This window comes from Calidris pugnax, unplaced genomic scaffold (genome assembly GCF_001431845.1).
Source record: "Calidris pugnax isolate Ruff unplaced genomic scaffold, ASM143184v1 scaffold24, whole genome shotgun sequence".
Classification (NCBI taxonomy): domain Eukaryota; kingdom Metazoa; phylum Chordata; class Aves; order Charadriiformes; family Scolopacidae; genus Calidris; species Calidris pugnax.
Genome location: NW_015090922.1, coordinates 34,985,486 through 35,001,214, shown reverse-complemented (window position 1 = coordinate 35,001,214; position 15,729 = coordinate 34,985,486). Strand labels below are relative to the sequence as shown.

The 15,729-nt window shown below is 39.9% G+C and overlaps 1 protein-coding gene across 2 annotated transcripts in view; it reads right to left on the bottom strand.

Moving 5' to 3' along the window:
• Nucleotides 1-15,673, bottom strand: part of SASH1 (SAM and SH3 domain containing 1) — a 572,614-nt gene extending 556,941 nt beyond the window's left edge. For both annotated transcript variants that reach the window (XM_014951054.1, XM_014951056.1), the window contains exon 1: nucleotides 15,607-15,673. In XM_014951054.1, coding sequence (XP_014806540.1) covers nucleotides 15,607-15,669 — 63 coding nt within the window. In that variant the 5' untranslated portion in view covers nucleotides 15,670-15,673. The remainder of the gene's footprint in view (nucleotides 1-15,606) is intronic.
• Nucleotides 15,674-15,729: the final 56 nt, after the last annotated feature.

The window sequence follows — 15,729 nt, the reverse complement described above, 5'->3', positions numbered from 1 at the left end:
TACAGTTTGTACTTTTGAGTCAGACTAACATAGAATAAAAACACATCTGAGTGTTGAGACATTTAATCATGATGCATGTGTGACCCGGGCACATTATGGTTTTCTTCAGCTACATCCTGGGTGACAGAATGGACACCACACAGCATTCAATACTCATTAGGCCAGATCCTTGGCAGTGGCCAAGGCCCACACAACACGCCCCAAGAGATGATTTACATGAGTGGCTCAAGGCTCTTCTTTGCAGACCCCACTCTTGCGCGGGCACATTCCTGTAATCCCTGTGGACAAACTCACCGTGGGCACCAAGGGCTGAAGTGCAGTACAGTTGTCCTCAGTTCCCTCTACCCATTAGAAAACTAGTGTGAGCTGAAATGCAGAGGACACACAGGTGTCTGGACCCAACTGACGTTGTACACATAATGGCAAACAGCTCCACGAAAGAGTCCACCAACTGGGTTAGGTTTATGATTACAACCAGATTGGCAGCAAGAGGGGGGAAAACTGGTCTGTGTGCAAGGAGGTGGTCTGCTGTGCACCCAGAAAGCACACTACCCTCCCCCCAAACCGGTGGTGTAAGGGACCAGGAGTGGTTACTGTTTGAGTAAGGGAAGATAACAGAAGGATGAAAGAAACCTGCATTTACTGGAGCAAGATTATTAAGCTGTACAGGGGAAGCCTTATTGATCCTCCCACGTAAAAATGCTTTTGTTTCACAAATCAAAAAGTGACATGATGCTTAACAGTGATCATAGACTTGTCAAGAATTAATTTTGTCAAATCAACCTAATCTCTTTGTATACCAGATAACAAACCTCCAGGAAAAAAGGAAATAAGTAGATGCCAAAAATCTTGACTTTATTACATCTTTTGAAACTGTTTCACAAGACATTTGTATTAGCAAACTAATGAAGCACAGCCTAAATGAAAATAACAAATGAGTACAAACTATGAGGAGAAATATTTACAAACTATCTATGCCAACATTTGAAGAGGTATCAAGAGAAGTTTTGCAGGGGACTGTCCTCAGTACAGCAATAATCATTTTAGTACTGATTTGGATAGTGAAACAGAGGACGGTTGGGTTTTTTTTATATCAGTAGGCCACATTCAAGTAGTTGGAACATTACTGCACAGGAGGCCAGGCTTAGACTTCAAAATGGCCTTAAACTGGAGGGCGAGCCCAATAAATACAGGGATGTTATTCATCAGGGACAACAGCAAGAAAGCACACCTGATTATGAATCATTACAGACACCAATAATGGAAAACAAATGGCTCCCTTTGCTCCCTAAAGGTCTCGGGGCCTGCTGTGGATCCAAGGCATGAGTCAGCAACGTCTCAACATTACAAAGAGGGTAACAGCCACATGGGGGTAAATGAACCAAATTCTCAACTGCAAAGACAGAGTCACTTACGTTCTGGCCAACACCAGCAAGGCCCCCCAGCTGGGATACCTTGTCCAGAACCCTTCAGACCAGCCAGGGAGAGAGGACAGAAGGGAACAACTTCAAAGAATGAGAATTGGTCTAGAAAGTGTAACCTAAAAGGAGGATTAATGAACCGTCTTCTTTATTACAGCAGAGGCATTTAGGCAGAACTTTGCAGTATCCCCAGGTAGCCAAAGCTTGCCATCAGAGGAAAAGAAAAAGCCTCTGTTCTCCATGGCCCTAGCAGGCAGGGCAAGAAGTAACAAGCTAAAATTGTTGCATGGAAAATTTAGGTAAGATATTAGGAAAAAAAATTATATTTAATAGCCAAGACAACTTAGCATTGTAAAAAGATTATTAGCCAAGATTAAGATTATCAATAACACAACCTCTGTAAAGTTAGACAATTGCTTGTCAATCAGTAGTTTCAAAATCCAGCTCACATTTGAGGAAGATGTTTGCCACAGTATCGCCTCTGTCCAGAGGTACTGGACAAGTATTTCAGTCACAAAAATTACTAAGGGTTGGTACTACCAATTAATCAAACAGCAGAAGGAAATTTAAATCCCAGCATGGATCTGATATCCTGTGAATGGAATTATTTTTACAACTTTAGCAATATCCATTTAGTTAAACCTTAGATATGTTAAAGGAACACATGGAAAACTGCTGCACCAATTTCACTGCTGTTTCTGCTCCTTAGAGATATGCAGTTGCTTCAGCTCCATGCAGCACCACCACTTATTTGTATAGTGGAGAATAAGCTTGCATAGAACTGTAGGAGTTTTTCTAAACATATTCTTCAGCTGCAAGCTGTCTAAACAACATCCAGAGCTGCAATTTAAATGTGAACCGATAACAAAAAAAAAATTAATGCCTTTCTCTTCCAACATTTTCTTTTATTTGGAAACCCAAAGTTTAAGTATTCTTCATACACAGTTTTGGGAACATAGAAAGAAAACACACTTAGAGTGTTATTCACATAGCCTTTTAGACCTTTTCCCGTCCGCCCCCAGGCTGACAAAATGGTCTACACAGGCACAAGCAATCGCCAAACAGGTCCAAAAACCAGTGTGTTTAACAGGAAAGGGAGCAGAAATCAGAGATTCTGAAGAAAAAGCAAGGGAGCGTATGGGCGGGCAGCCAGCAACTCCTCTCAACACACCACTTCAATTAAAAAAAGAACAGGAAACTAGTTACAATGTCTGCCAGATTTCCACCTCTAGGATTGATAGAACACGTAAGTAAACCGATCGACCCATCTCCAAATAAATCCTGCCATTTCACCGAGGTCAAATTGATCTCCTCCTTGGGGCATATAGTTCCAAAACAACATGATATAAACTCACAGCGTTAAAACTTTTTTCTCAACTTGATTGCTTTTGAGATTTCTTGACTACAACTCTTATCTCCTTTCCAAATTTAGCTCCTCCCAGACAGTTTTAGCCCAGTAAGGCACAAATAATCAACATATAGGCTTACTCTTCTTAAAGGCTAAAAAAACCTTTTGAAAGGGCTATCCAGCATCAGTAAATAATTATAGCACAATTAACAACTTATTTCCATTTCTTGCCTTCTGAATATTTTTCATGTATCAAAAATTATCTCATTCTTATTGATTACATTTTCTATTCCCTTACTCCTAGTTGAAAAATGGAAAAGCATCCAGAATTTCACCACACTGTTTGACAGGCTAGGACTTACTTCAAAAGTCTCAAACTGAAAAAGGAAAAGAGGATGGATGAGAGAAAAGCAATAAAGAAAAAAAATAAGAGAGAAAAGAAACAGAGACCATTTTCATGGTATTAACTCAGGGGGAGGGGCACCCACAATCTCAGCAGCTCATTCCAAAGAGAAAGGACTTTTACCAGTTCATGAAAATAGCAGCTAATAAAAATACATTTAAAAAGCCATTTAGATCAAGGCAAGGTTTCAACCAGCAACCACAATGGTTACATTTTTTTTATATTGTACTTTGAAAGCAGAATTGTATGTCCTCGGCAGAAACCTCAGTCTGTTCCCAACAAAATCAATAGGAGGAATTCCACCGACTTTCGTGTTGGGGTAACAGGGTCAGAGCCTACGTACCTAACAATCTATTGTAAACATGCTTTTACTTTTGAAATTTCCACTATAGAAAAGGCAACTGATAATACTTGCTGCTTAAGCTGCAGAAGTTTCCTCTTATATCAAAGAGCTATTTACCCACCAACGTCCATGTTCCAGTTCCGTATCCCGCTTGTCTCACTTTCAAGCAGCTACCAAACAGACCGCAGGAAAGTACACAGAGACAAACATTCAGTGCTGCAGTCTGTTTAGAAACCATTACAAAATCCCCTAAAACTAAAACCTAAATATTCATGCATTTCCCTAAAACAATGAAATATAAAAAATTAATATTGCTTCATGAGCATATTATTCCTTGTCATGCGATATACATCATCACTAATAGATAGTTACCTGAATAGTTATTATCTGAAAGAGTCTGCAGAAAAGTCTTGTGGTGTTTTTGTGAATGCAAGATTTCGCAAGACAAAACCCACACTAAAAGAAAGGACTGATCAAAAGCAGTGCCACTTAGAATGGCATTTTTTATCTTTTGTCAGCAGGAACCAAAGAAATGAAAATATATCAGCAAATACTAAGCAGGCAGGGAGCAGAAAATAAAGTAAATAAAAAAAAAAAAAATCAAAATGTAAACTTGTACTACTGAAGAGCCAGTATAAGTTCTGGGAGGGACTGCCTAAAGAAGCAAGGTGTTAGTGAAAACACCTGACTCATTTTGAAAGTCATTCTAAGACAACACCACTAGAAGTTCACAACAGACAGAATTTAAATACCATGCTTAATTTGAAGGAAAAACAATGCTACTACTTCAGTTAAAAATAGCACATCTTGAAAAATTAAAATTAGACACTGTAAACTATCAAGTACATGAAGTGTATATTCATACTGCACAAACTATTGGGGAAAGCAACAAAAAAGGGGAGAGTATGAATTTAGAATGTGCCAAGTAGAAGGATAAAATTGGTTTTATCCAGTCATGTAGCAAATTCAAATAGGAGAAAGACACTTTTTCACTGTAAACATGACAAGAGAGACAAGGAGAAGAAAAGCAAAATAAGCTCTTGAAATTCCTTCACTACCTTCACCTTGAATTTAATTCATATTCGCTGCGAGTATAAAGCTATTTCTTATTAAGATGATGCTCATTTCCTTATCCCCGTAGGAAGAAGCGTGCTCAGCACAAAGGAAGTTTTGTCTTATTTTCCAAATCTACATCAATACTATTAACTATTACATCAATTTCAGCCACTGAAAGATCTATAAAACAAGTTCTATGAAAACAATCCGTTCTCCTGGACAAGTCTATGCTCCTTCCAAAACCAAAACCATCACACACACAGAGGAAGGATATACGGCAAGTGCTTATTTCCTGTTAGACACCATAGGAATTGATTTTATGAATCCAGTGGTTGCATAAGCAGTTCTTTTTAATATACGCAAGCTTAGAATATAAATTCTCTGTTAAGTAAGTTTCCAGCTCTAAGATGAAATAATTCCTTCGGGGAAAACCTCAATCCTTTACAACTTCCCATATAGATGAATTAATACCCGCTACTGAAGACTCACATGAAAACCACCCAATTTTGTAAGTGATGTAATATTTTATAAAATGCACAGTACCCACACTGTCACATACTCGCTATAATACCAGTACAAGCCAACTTCAACAAGAGATTCTGACTGCCTCTAATTATGGTAATCTGCTTTCATTGATAAGCATAAAACTTACCTATGACAAGTGGCATTGCAGATTATCTAAGCTCCATCAGAAAAACAATCCAAGCTGGTTCAAACCCATGCAGTGCTTCTCACACTTATAGAAGCAAACGAGCACTGTGGCTACGAGCCTGGGAGTACCCAGGAGCAAGCCTGGCTCAGGTGATTTCCATTGCTACCTGATTGCAATTAAGTTAGTTCCCTTCCTTTCACTGTGCATGCCTTTCTATCCGAAAGAATAAGATCCGTTTCCCAGGGAATTATTGCATCAGGACCGAAAGTACTACTGAAAGGAGAATTTTTCAACATTGCTTCAAACACTGAGGTTTTAGACCACAAATCTGATAAAGAAAGTCAACTTTTTAGGAGAATTTTGCAATAATCTTTGCTAGAGATACTAATGTTACTTCTTAAAAAGACACAAAATGAGTGACTGGAGTTTTTGTTTGGTTTTGACATTATTGGCAACGACGCACACACATTTCATTGCTTCTACTCACTGGCTGCATGGAGTATGTCCTTACTGTATGTAATTTTTAGAGCTGGACAGAAACCAGCTAGTGGTATTCCTGTCAAGCTTTCTCTTGCTCCATCCCACTCCACAAGCTACAGAGCATTATTTTTACCACTGTATAAATACCAAGTGTATGTGAAAGTCCTCTCTCTGAAATACTCTCTTGGCAAAATCTTATTTAGAAGTTATCAAAGGAAAGTCCAATAAATTTTCTTCATGTGAAAATAACAAAGCTGGTAAAATCAAAATGACTCTTTTTACAGATCTCTTGGCATAATTTCAGTCACGTTTCCTTATTTTCTGTTTCCCTCCTTATTTGAACATTATTAACACTTGCAAATGAACAAGCCTTCTTAGTTAGTAATTTCCACAGTTCTCTTTATTAACCATTGAGTTTCTTCAGGTTAGTGTTTTAAAATGAGATTTCCCTGTGATGTTTGGTCTGATATGTGAGACAATGTAGACTCAGAAGCTGAAACAGCCACTTGTCGTTACCTTTTGATTGAAATTCTTAGGCTAGGAACTATCACATGAACATCTGTGACAGACCTTCTCAAGGCAAAATTTGATTCTTGATGATTCTTTATTCTGGTACTTCCCATTCCTTAGCTATGGAAAAACCACTGCCAAACTAATAGCTGGATATTTACAGGGAGATCTTAACTCTAAGGTATACAAAAGATCAGAGATGTATTTGTATAAAAATACTCAGTGTAGTGCAACACAGTTATTAGTAGAACGGTTTCAAACAAAATTTGAAGAAAAACATTTTGGCAGCCATGACACATTCGGACAAGAATTCAGAGATGCTGCAATTAGAAGCAATTATCATGATCACATGATGAGCACTAAAAAATTATGCAAAAAAATTTCTTTCAACATTTTTGCATTGAACTCATAACTTTTGATGAGGTTACAACTCCTGTATTTTGATAAAATTAATATTTTACATTCACTATTTTTAACATTTTACATTCAATCTTGCTTCAAAAACCAATACATGTGTTCGACAGCTATAATAATACATCCTCCTTTTCCTAGATCCTTTTTTCTTCCACAGGACTGGGTCTGGAGGGACTCTGGATACCTGCAGCCTATGGCAATTTTAAGATTGAAATTTTTAAGATCTCACTCTAGAGGTTTAGTTTTATGAGAACAACTTGGGCTCGGCCACCTGCATTGGTCAATGGGAAGGCTGACGGGGACACTGAGCACAAAGGAGAGAGAAGTGATGGCCCCGCTCTCCTGAGTGGGAGAAAAATGATCCAAATCTCAGCCTGAGACTCTGGGGCAGTAGGAGAGAGATGAAACTCATACTTGGGATGGGCTTGGGATGGGGTGGGATGGGATCAAGTGAAAAAGACACAGCATTGTCTCAAGCTATACAAAAAGGTATCACTGCATCAATTCTGTCTTTCCAACCAAAAAGATCATCATTAACACCCCTCAGCTTTGTTGAGTGAATATAGATTGGGGAGAAAAGGGTTAGGGAGACCTAAGGCAAAAGACATACATTCTTGGATGGGAAAGAGATTGCGCTTAGGGAAGAAATAGTGTGCCCTGAGGCAGACTTAGAGATGTGGAGCCCAAGGGACAGGAGCTTGCTAGCACAGAAGAGTCACTCCCAGCAAACATGTCTATCCGCAGACCAATAGTACTGATGCAGAACTGGCGCCCACTCCTAGTTTTAGGTTTTGAGGTTGTTTTTTTTCCTCTATGGAATATTGACTTATTAAGTTTTTGGTTTATACTGGCTTTTGGCCTTCTTCACAGCATGAATAGCCTAGCTCCAGCTCTCAGCCACTGAAGTTCTCAATGCCTTTTTCTGCTAATAAAAATATTTCCTTCTGTGCATGTGAGAGCATGGCCAAGTGGCCACTTAACTAACTCTGGGAAAAAAACAGTGCAAGCTTTTCTTAGTCCCTGACTGAAAGGCACGGTTTTTTCCAGCTTTTTAATTCTTTTCTCAACCACACCAAATGTACCGTGTGGTTTCTGAGGCACAGACATCAGAACCGGACTTACTTTCCCCACAAAGTTCCAACTGACATCATACGCAGCGATAACACCACATCCCTCCTTTGGGTGTGGAACCTCAAAACCAATGCAATTCTTCTTGGGGAAAAAAGAATTTGTGGAAAACATACATTTGTACCCAATTGTACATTTTATTTGCTAAATACTATTGCCATTTCTCCTTAGTTTTAAGTTACTGAGAGGACAGCTATAAACAACTATGTGTACTTGCATCCAACCAATATACATTACTGGAGATTTCAGACAATATTTACCAAACATTTATTCTAGCACAAACCTGTTAGATCTATTAGAAGCCTGCCTTGCTGCTGTTGAAGCTGCTAATGGTGATATTCAAAGCTCTGAAAAGTCCTGATTCCTTTTTTTTTGCATGCTACTACTACGATGTCTTTATCGTTCTCATCTCATGTCATCCTGTTCTCACCCACCACAACATTTACAGTCGGTAAGGGTGTGCTTGCTAGCTGATTTAATTCGAACACTTCACGCCAAACCCAGCATCAAATGAAATCACTGGCAAAACCCCCACTGACTTCACTGGGAATGAGCCCAACTGGAGGAGCAAGGCTCCCGTGAGAGGCATGCATCACTGTCACTCACATCCTGCTGACTTTGTGAGAACCAGGATAAGATACTATTTGAAGGCCCTTCTACTTGTGTTCCATGTGACACACCACTTCTCTTTTGTTTGGCAGCAAGAAAAGTTTTTTACTATCTGCAAGTAACAAACCGAAGAGGCTGGATGAGTCACTGGAGATAGTTTTGGGCCAGCCCAGCTCACAGACTGCCAGTGTCAGGGAAGGTTCACCCGATTCTCCCCTTCCTGCTCCACAGCCGGTCCCAAAATAACATGGCAGTGCTAAACATAGCACCGCTGGGCTCGTTTAATAAACGACGATTCCTGCAGCGTGTACAAGCCACCACATTTGTCAAGATAAGTACATCAATATGAGATGTCATATTAGCCTAGACAAAGAGATTGAACCAGATAGCTTTGTCAAACGCCAAGCAAAGGGGCTCATTCAAACTGACATAGCAAGAAATTTAAAAGTTGAACCTACCAATCTAGTCTTAACTCATTCCATCCTCTCCTGCTTTGGAAGAGTCTAAAACCAGTAAGTGAGCTCCTGTAAGTGATATAATAAATTCATTTCTAATCTGCAATAACAATATTCCTGTCACTTCAAACCCCTCTGCTGCACTTTTCAAAAATTCTGTAATAGCTGTTAGTATGTTTCAGATTATACGTATATAATCTATACACCTTCGTGGATAGGGACTCTTGATAATGACATATTGATACAGGGTATAACTAACAGGCAAAATTAACAGGCATAACTAATTGCCATATAGCCAAGTTAATGGTTATTCCTTGATCGCTTTTCTGTTACTTACATGTAAGGAAGCTTACTCTAAATCATAAGGTAATGGACAAAGATGCTGCAGTAATGGGTCCCAATGCTTCATCTGCCAAAAATTTTTCATTACTTTAGGCAAATTCTTCAATTTCACATCTGAAATCAGGGACACAGAAGCCCTATGTGTTACAGTATATGTGAGAGAGTGATATCGGTCATAAACTGAACTAGAAACATGGTTCACAAGATACTTCATTGGTGAGAAATTATCTTGATTTCTTTGGTATTCCTCCCACACGGTTGTGTATATGGGCTTCATCATCCTACATGTGGCAGAGACAGAAGCTCTGGAGGGTGGTTTCAACTGAAATATTTTCCTTAAAATGTGTTTTTTCCTCAGAAAGACTTGGGATCACCAAACTTGCTTAAAACGAGACAGGTTTCTGGGTGTGTGGCAGTGAAACTGGTAGTTAGATTTTTGCCACACCACTGGTGGTGTCTCTGCTGAGGTGCAGTATGGACACAAATTCCCACATTATATGAAAAAAACTCAGTTCCGCTTTGCACCACAGTGATCTGAATCATGTCCTTTAGTGGAAGCAAAAGCCTTCAGGGACCTACAAGAGGCCAGATGCTTCTCTTTTGCCAGGGACCTGTAAGTTTAGCTTTTCCTTCAAACTTAGAGCCATGTGGAGGACAAAGGAAGGATCCCCCTTCCAGGGCTGCTGATGCTCCCAGTGCCAAGCTGCTCAGCCCCGCACAGTTCCTCACAGCCAGGAGCCACACGCTCCTCTGCTCCTCTGCCAGCCCCTGCCATGACCAGAGCTGAGATAATGCACTGAACACGACAGTTAAAAAGAGGGCAAGAAGGCTGTGAAGTTGATACTGTTCTCCCTCCACCTTTCATATACCCTAACAGGATCTTCCTCCCCACAAAACTGAGATAATGAAACCCAGGAATATTTACATTTCCAGAGGAGATTATTGAATACACTTTAAAATATTCAGGAACAATTCAAATGCAAATATGGCACAGTACTGTATTATTCACATTCTGCAACATTTTGCCTTAATGGTCTGATGGGAAGAAGATCTTCTCCTGTTTGTTTTCCGTTAGTTTAATAAACCAGGACTTTGAAACAACTGCCCAATATATGAAGTGCTATGTTTTCTTTAAAAGAAAAGGGAGTTACGAAGTCAAAAGCAAATCCAGTGGTTTCTTATAAAAAAATACCTTTTCACTTCCTGAACATTGCCTGTAGCTTTGCTAATTTATTGCCATGAAAATATTGTTACTACTTAATGCACTGGTACTTTTGTCAATAGGCAGCTTTCCCCAAGGCATATTTGAGAACGCTCTGCTAATCAGGCTTGATGCAGTTATTCCAAAGCAGCCAGGTCTTTAGAAAAAGGTTCATGTTTCATTCTAGTATGGGTGAGTGTTGCCATTTCTTCAAAGCACAATATTTTTAATTCACTGAATTCACTCCTGTAAATATCTAAAGCGCTGCCTACATTAACCAGCCCCAGACTCAGCTTGAACCAGTGTATTTCATAGCAGCATTACTGGCATCTTTACCTCTCAACATTTAACTTATGTGAAATATTCCTCATTTTGTAGTGGCAAGGATTAAACAAAGATTTAATCAGAACCATAAATCTGTGCTTTATCATCAGCATGGAACTTAAAAAAACATGGTTGGGTCTTTAAGCAGATAACCACTTGGATATGACTTCTTACTTTTCTACATCTGCTTGAACTCTTGAGATTATGACCTCAAATGCAGCTGAATTTTTACTGTTTGTTTTCCAAGCATGCTGATAATCATGAACAGCACAGTGAGTGACAATGGAGTCACGTACACATACATATGTCACACTACAGTTTTATTCTCTCTCATAAATATTGAAATCTACATGAGTATAACTTTACTGAGGCTAAGCAAATCATCCTAATTGGTGCAGAAGCTTTAAATGCATGTATGTTTTTAGAGATTTTTAATGTATTTGCAACTCTCCACAGATGCAAAATTGAATAAAGTTCTTCAAGAAACAGGCCAGGCCATTTATTTCAATTAGAAATAGTAATGAAACTCCAGTAAACTATTAAATGTCACTTAATCTATATTTGAGATAAATAGAATACTTAATTTCTCTTGGCATGTTCCACAATGAGGTACCGTACTTGTCTTTGTATTGACAAATTTGGTGCTCCTCTGCTTTCCCTACCACAGTGACATTTAGTGACACTACTCCTGCTCAAACCCACATGGGCATAATCCATTTTGCAACAAGCTCATAAAGGCAAGAAATATCTCCGTATGGAGGTAAAGGTTCTGCTTCCTCTGCTCTGGCTAGTGCAGGGGGGCTGCTCATTTTGGTTTCCTTCTGTCATCAGTTCATCCCCCAAAACTTCTAAACGGCAAAGCAATATTAATGGTATGTCTACACTGGGCCTAATTAAATTCCTAATCAAGGGCAGAATTACAGCCATCAAGAATAACTTTTTAAAGCAGCTAGATGTTTTGAGATGGCACAGATGTTTCACTTGACTCCGAGATGTACCACAGGTTCTTGTTTGAAGGGCATTCAGGCCCATCACCTCCACAAGAAGTTTCTTGGAGACTTCTAAGATGTCTTTTTCTATAAAAATTCTAAGGCTATCAGCCAGCAACAGCAGGCATGAAACTAAAATAGAAGGCTTTGAGAGTTAAGGAGCATTACCAACATGGAACAAAAACCTGACTTCTGCAGAGTTCTCCTCAGTTACAGTTATATTCCTTGGTTTATACCTGAAAAATATATTTGATGCAATTTGAGGAGGTAAGGCCTTGTTCTAATTCTCCATGGAAATAATCAAGATGTGGCTTGTGATAATTCTCCATGTCTGAAGTCACCCGCATGCATGGCTTCAATTCAAAGTTTGCACGTCTTTAAGAGAATTATATTAAGCTCTGTTAAGTAGTTTTTAGTCATTTCTGCTGACTGTAATCAAACTAAGTTATACTAAAATTTACCATGCCTCATCACTCTCTACAACTACTTGAAAGGACACTGTAGAGAGGTTGGTGCTGGTCTCTTCTCACAGGTAATTAACAATAGAACGAGAGGGAACGGCTTCAAGCTCCAACAGGGGAGGTTTAGATTGAACATTAGGAAGGAATTCTTCACAGAGAGAGTGGTTGGGCATTGGAACAGGCTGCCCAGGGAGGTGGTTGAGTCACCGTCCCTGGCTGTGTTTAAGGGACGTTTAGATGGGGTACTGAGGGATATGGTGTAGGGGAGGACTTTGTAGAGTAGGGTAGATGGTTGGACTCGATGATCCCAAGGGTCTCTTCTAACCTGAATGATTCTATGATGATTCTATGATGATTCTATGATGCCAGTGCTTTTCTATCTTTCCTACTCTGGTGTTTCATCCTTCATCTGAAAAGACAGCAACAACACTGGAAGGGCAGCACAAGGATGCTTTTAACATCTCCACATCTACACCCAATACTCACTTTTGATCTTGTGATGTATCTACAGCTCAGGCAGCTGGGAAAAGGCTATAAACAAGACAGAGGAGCAGCACTTCCACTTCTCAGGGAAGTTTTCAAATAAAACTCTAAAACTGCCTGAGAACTACATAAATGAACACATGAAGTAGTCTTGGGGAAGCAAGTAAAATGCATATACATGTAGATTCATAGAATGGTATAGCTTGGAAGGGACTGTAAAGATCACCTTGTTCCAACCCCCCTGCCAACACCTCCCATTAGACCAGGTTGCTCATATATACATACACACCCAAGCATGCTCCTCTAATCATAGATACTAATTTCCATTCATAGATATTAAGAGGAAAAGATGATGGCATTCTCCATGTAAGTCATGGAGGGAAGTGAAAGGCTAATTAGCAGCTCAGCAGCACCGGAAATGCAAATGGATGTCAAATAGGTCAGTATCCAGTGCCCTGCTCCAGAATATCCACACGACCATCTGTAGACCGATGGGTAGAAAACGTATACAAAAAACCTAACTCAAACCTCAAGCTGATTCTTTCATCCTGTGCACAGCAGAGAGTACATCCCGGCTTTTTTTTGACATTCAGAAGTCTGTACACTGCATATTCTATATAAAAAGTACAATACAGGTTGCTTAAGTTATATCCACAATTTTCTAAAGTTGGGTGATTTTTTAAGGAGACACTGTTACAATACGGCTCTTTCCCAAATGAAAGAATACAGTATTTCATTTTTCTTGCTCTAAACTACATCCAATGAATAATTCACAGTGACGTGATCTTTCGCTATTCCCTTTAAGCCGTTTTGGAGATGGATTGCTACAGTGGGTGGCATTCAGAGTAACACATGTTGAGCAACACACACTCAAATCTTGCCAGCTTTATGGTTTCTTACAACATGCTATGATGTGAAGTGATTCACACTGAGGAGATGGAGAAAGTTTTTCTATTACTGCAAAAAAAAATTATGTTATATGCATTTATCATCCAAAATAAATACTTTGACACCACAGGCTGAAATAAAACTAGGAAAGTAAGCTTAATTCCTCTTTCTATTTCAAAACATTCATTTAGATTTAAACCAATTAAAGCTGAGTGATGCTTTCCATGTAAGATGAGCTTGCCCTGACAGTTAATCCACACTATTATCAGATCCATCAAATGAAAATAAGGTGAGCTAAAGAAGAAATCAATGCCAAAGATTTGAATTTCCTTGATGTCATATGCTGGCATCTTAGAAAATTTACATTTCCTATGGAGGAGATATAGAAGAGAAAAGGTAGAAGATTCACCTGGTAAGATGGAACTGGTGACTGTGAACATACACAAAAGCAAGACATGAAATGAAGCTATGGAAGTGGGTAACACGATGCAACTACAATGATAAGACAGGATTTCCATAGAAGGTCTTTTATATAAGACCCATAATGGTAGTTTCAGAAGGGTGTCAGTCCAAAGATGTATCACTTCAAAGGGAGGGAGAAAAAATTGTCTTTCCAAAATGATACGGTACCTTTTTGAATATGTTGTACTTAGACTAGATACACATTTGTCCATTGATGCTTTGTTAGATTTGCCTACTGTCCTCTCAGATTTTATACACCGTCTCTGACAATGTCATTAGCCAGATGTTTCAGGAAAAGAGAACAAATAAATATCTCAAACTGTGCTGTACTTGAGAAGTAACTAGTGGCCCGCTATGACCAAGCTGTTAAGTCCTGAAACTTACTGTCCGAGGAGTCTTAGTACCTCCACCTCCACATTGTTATGGTCCTGGTTTGACCTTACATCCAGGTCTTCTACAGCAGATCGTTGATTCTCAATTTTAACTCCTCACATTTTTGTAAACCCAGACCTGCAGACTTCTCCATCACCTTGCTTTTATCCCTCCATAAGCTTCTCAGAGATAAAAAGTACCCACAAGTTGAAGGTCAATCGCAACTGCTCAGTCTTTCTGAAAAATCAGACTTCAAATCATTAAAGAAAATGCAGGCAACTTGGGTCATCAAACAACTTTGAAGCACTTAATTCTGAACTCTGAAGCCACCATGCATCATAATAACTTATTTTCTTTCACACATAATTTTTTCCTCCATGGTATTATCCACTTAATTCCATCATTTTATTTATTCTGCATATGATGTTTTCAGCAGGAAACCTACAGAAAACTTTAGACAAAACAATTTCTATCTTCGAAACCACATTAATCTTACATTTTAACCTTTTCAAAAGATAAGAATTAGGTAAATATTGGAGTTTCATCAAACTGGAATGCGCTCTTCCAAGACCTGCATTTTTCTGGCCCTTCGGTAGACTGCGTGTCCTGGAGATAGACCAACCTATGCTGAAGCGGCTGATGAATAGTTTTGACATTCACCAGTCACTACCATCCTCCACTAAATAAATCCAGGCAACAGAAGGAGCTGTTCCTCCAGCCAGATTACCACTTGCTTCATGAGCCATTGCGCCAACAGAAACTGACACTAAAATACGGCCTTTAACAAAAGATGAGAGAAACCATCACTCTCCAGCACAATGGGAAAGTTTCACAGAAAAGAAAAACAAACAAACAAAACCCCAAACCATGAAGACCGTCCTGTCAATTTCTGGCCTAAAAGAACCGGTTAATGAAACAAAATAGCGGCGAAACCCAAACACAGCACAACCCTGCACCACCCTGTGAGTCCACATCAGCCCAACAAGCCTTGCGGGATCCGACCCGCGTTGGCATCACTCCTCTTCACACCTGGCTGGTGGGAAGTCCTGACCATGTTTCCCTCCAAAAAAGGCCACAGGCAGAGCGGTGACGCTCAGCACCAGCGCATGGACCAGAGCTGGGACCGAGCCCTGCCAGATGGACCCCGCATCTCCAGCTGGCTGGGAGGACTGGTCCAGCTGCCATCACTGCCTCACCACACCTGGGACCACGGCCCCTCCTGAAGGCAGCGGGGGGGGGTCGGGGGGGAGGCAGGACCCTCTTACCTTGTTGGAGTAGGGGGGTTTACTCAGGTTGATGCCGTCGCGGATGAGCTTGTCCCGGATCATGATCTTCAGCTTCAGCCGGGGGTAAGCGGTCAGCCCCCCGCCGCCGGCCGCCCCCCGCCG